We start from the raw sequence: 3,558 nt of genomic DNA, 5'->3' as shown, positions 1-3,558 counted from the left end.
ACAATGTAAAGGTAGCTTATAGTTTCAGAGATTTCAGCCCATGGTGGCTGGCTCCACTATTATAGGCCCATGGTGCAGCAGAATACAGTGTCAGGCTAGAGATGCCCTCAGTGCATAGCAACCAGTAAGAAGAGACAGACAGACAGAAGAAGAGATCGGGGCCAAGATATGCCATTCAGTGTCACATCCTTCGGTGACATATTTTCTCCAACCAGGCAGCACCTACTATTTTTTTTTAATTTGTTTTTCCAGACAAGGTTTCTCTGTGTAGTCTTGGCTGTCCTTTACTCACTTTGTAGACCTGGCTGGCCTTGAACTCACAGAGCTCCGCCTGCCTCTGCCTCCCGAGTGCTGGGATTAAAGGTGTTTGCCTCATGCCTGGCCAAGTACCTACTATTTTTATATCACCTTGTAATGATATCATCAAACTATGAATCTAAGCCAGGTGTGGTGGCAGTAGTTTAAGGTACCAGCTGTGCTGAAGACCAAACCCTGGATAGGGGAAGCTTTTGGAAGGCTACGTCAAACCCAAACATAGCCTCAGGGGTGCCTGTGAGTGAGCACCCCCAAACTGGACCTGGTTCCCAGAGGAGGTGAATTCACAAAAAGGAGGTTTGGCAAACATTGAGGTTTGGTGTTTTTTTTTTTCTCCAAAGTCTGCAGGTCAAAACATGAAGAGGAGGGTGCAGGTGAGCACGTCGTGAGGGTCTACACAGCACGTTGGAAGCAGCACTGTTTTCAGTGCCCTCGTCCACGGTTCGTGGGCTGCAGATGTTCACAGTTTACTTTCCCCTCTCCTCAATGCCAGGATCTCTTCAGGACTGTCCAAAACTCCACCTAGCTGGATAAGGAGCTGGACACTTGTGTGGCAGGTCTGCATCTTCTTTTCTTTCTTTCTTTCTTTTTTTCTTTCTTTCTTTCTTTTTTTTTTTTTCCTTCTATTTTAGTTTTTGGAGACAGGGTTTCTCTGTGTAGCCTTGCCTGTCCTAGACTTGCTTTGTAGACCAGGCTGGCCTTGAACTCACAGCGATCTGCTGGCTTCTGCCTCCCGAGTGCTGGGATTAAAGGTGTGCACCACCACGCCCGGCTTTTTTTTTTGGCTTTTGGAGACAGGGTTTCTCTTGTAGTCCTGGCTGTCCCAGACTCACTTTGTAGACCAGGCTGGCCTTGAACTCACAGTGATCCACCTGCCTCTCCTCCTGAGTGCTGGGATTAAAGGCTTGTGCCACCACGCCCAGCTCAGGTCTGCGTCTTAAATAGACAGGTCTGGCGGCATGTGGTGGCACAAACCATTAATCCCAACACTTGGGAGGCAGCAGCAGACCGATCTCTGCGAGTTGGAGGCCAGTCTGGTCTACAAAGAGAGTCCCAGGACAGCCAGGACTACAAGAGAAACCCTGATGGTGAGAGGGTGCGCGGGGGTGAGGGAATGCAGTGGGGGGTTGGGGCGTGGGGCTGCGGGGGGTGTTGGTGGGGCGACATGGGGCTGGGGCCGGCGGGGGCTCCGGGGCCGGCCCGGGGGCCGGGGAAATAGCATTGACAAGGGCTCGTCGTCCTCAGGACGTGTTTCTCATGATCCGGCACCACAAAACCACCATCTTCACGGACGCCAAGGAGGCGAGCACCGTGTTGGAGCTGAAGCGCATCATCGAGGGCATCCTCAAGCGGCCACCAGACGAGCAGCGACTGTACAAGGACAACCAGCTCCTTGATGACAGGAAAACTCTGGGCGAGTGTGGCTTCACCAGCCAGACAGCACGGCCACAGGCCCCAGCCACAGTGGGCCTGGCCTTCCGAGCAGATGATGCCTTTGAAGACCTGCGCATTGAACCCTTCTCCAGCCCTCAAGAGCGTCCAGATATGAGGAAGCAATTGGACTCTTGAAACAGTGCCAATGAACAAGCTGTGCAGTGAGGGCCCCAGGCCCAGCCCCTAGAGACCCATTCCCCCAATAAAAAAAGATTTTTTAGCTTGTCTACCTGGCTGATTTTCTCTTGCTCACTTTTCAGAAAGCTTACAAGACCGTCCTGTTGTTTGGCCAAACTGAACACTTATCAATTAGGATTGAAAACCCAGTCCTGCGGGGGCGGTGGTGGTGCACGCCTTTAGTCCCAGCCCTCGGGAGGCAGAGGCGGGTGGATCGCTGTGAGATCGAGGCCAGCCTGGTGTAGAAAGCAAGTCTAGGACAGCCAAGGCTACATAGAGAAACCTTGTCTCAAAGCCAAAAAAACAAAACAAAACAAAAAACCCACATGGTCCCACATGGGCCAGTCTTTTGGCCAAGAGACTCAAGACAGGGTTTCTTTGTTTGTTTGTTTTGTTTTTCGAGACAGAGTTTCTCTGCGTAGCCTTGGCTGTCCTGAACTCACTTTGTAGACCAAGCTGGCCTCCAACTCACAGCGATCCACCTACCTCTGCCTCCCAAGTACTGGGATTAAAGGGGTGTATAGCTTTGGCTGCCCTGGAACTCAGCTCTGTTGACCAGGCTGGCCTGACAGAGATCTGTCTGCCCCAACCCATGTGCTGAGATAAAGTGTGTGCCACCACCGCCTGGCTTTTCTAACTGTTAAGTCTTGCCATATGAGCAAAAAGTCTACAGACAAAAAAAAAAAAAAAAAAAGATTTTAGAGAAACCAATTTATTATGTATACAGTGTGTTCTGTCTGCATGTACAGAAGAGGGCACCAGATCTTACTATAGATGGTTGTGAACCACCATATGGTTGCTGGGAGTTGGGAATTGAACTCAGGACCTTTGGAAGAGCAGCCAGTGCTCTGAATCTCTTGAGCCATCTCTCCAGCCCCGGGTCTGCCTTCTTTCGCAGAACACGTTTATAGAGCAGAGACTTTGTGTCAGTCAGTGGACACAGGGCAGCAGGCAGAACAGTCGGGAGTCCTTACTTTAGGCACAGAAACACAGTGAACAAATGAACAGGTCACCTTAGCTATGGTCTCTCACAACCAACCCCAAACTTAGTGCCCTGAGCCAACTCAGGATGCTGAGGCAGGGGAGTCATCTCAAGTTCAAGGCCACTGGACTATAGTGTCAATTCCAGGTCATCGAGGCCAGACTGAGACCCTACCTCAACAACAAAACAAAACTTTAGGCTGGGCGTGGTGGTGCACGCCTTTAATTCCAGCACTCAGGAGGCAGAGGCAGGCGGATTGCTGTGAGTTCAAGGCCAGCCTGGTCTACAAAGTGAGTTCAGGTCAGCCAAGGCTACACAGAGAAACCCTGTCTCAAAAAACAAAAAACAAAACTTTGGATCAGGGCCTGGGAGCAGAGGCAAGTGTATCTCTGCAAGTCTACATAGCAAGTTCCAGGCTACCCAGGGCTACATGGTGAGACCTACTCTCAACAAACAAACAACAATAATCCCAGCACTTGGGAGTTCGAGGCCAGTCTGGTCTAGAGTGAGTCCAGGACAGCCAAGGCTACACAGAGAAACCCTGTCTTGAAAAAACAAACAAAAAACCCAAACAACAACAACAACAACAAAACGGTTCTAACTTTGTTTTGCCTCATTTCTGTGCGGAACCTCACTCCAATCTAGGGCTT

The 3,558-nt window shown here is 50.5% G+C and overlaps 1 protein-coding gene across 2 annotated transcripts; it reads left to right on the top strand.

Annotated features, from left to right (window-relative positions):
- The first annotated feature begins 1,244 nt into the window (after positions 1–1,244).
- On the top strand, positions 1,245–1,965 carry LOC311594018 (elongin-B-like). Of its 2 annotated transcripts, none has more exons than XM_084775451.1 (2): positions 1,245–1,403; positions 1,561–1,965. In XM_084775451.1, the coding sequence occupies exons 1-2, from the start codon at positions 1,275–1,277 to the stop codon at positions 1,882–1,884; spliced, it is 453 nt and encodes a 150-aa protein (XP_084631577.1). In that variant the 5' UTR covers positions 1,245–1,274; the 3' UTR covers positions 1,885–1,965. The 2 variants fall into 2 exon arrangements, with proteins under 2 accessions (XP_084631577.1, XP_084631578.1); XM_084775452.1 differs by having other exon boundaries at positions 1,328–1,411.
- The last annotated feature ends 1,593 nt before the right edge of the window (positions 1,966–3,558 follow it).

The sequence above is a fragment of the Acomys minous genome (assembly GCF_964271855.1).
Source record: "Acomys minous genome assembly, chromosome: 3".
Lineage (NCBI taxonomy): Eukaryota > Metazoa > Chordata > Mammalia > Rodentia > Muridae > Acomys > Acomys minous.
This window is presented reverse-complemented; position numbering and strand designations above follow the sequence as displayed.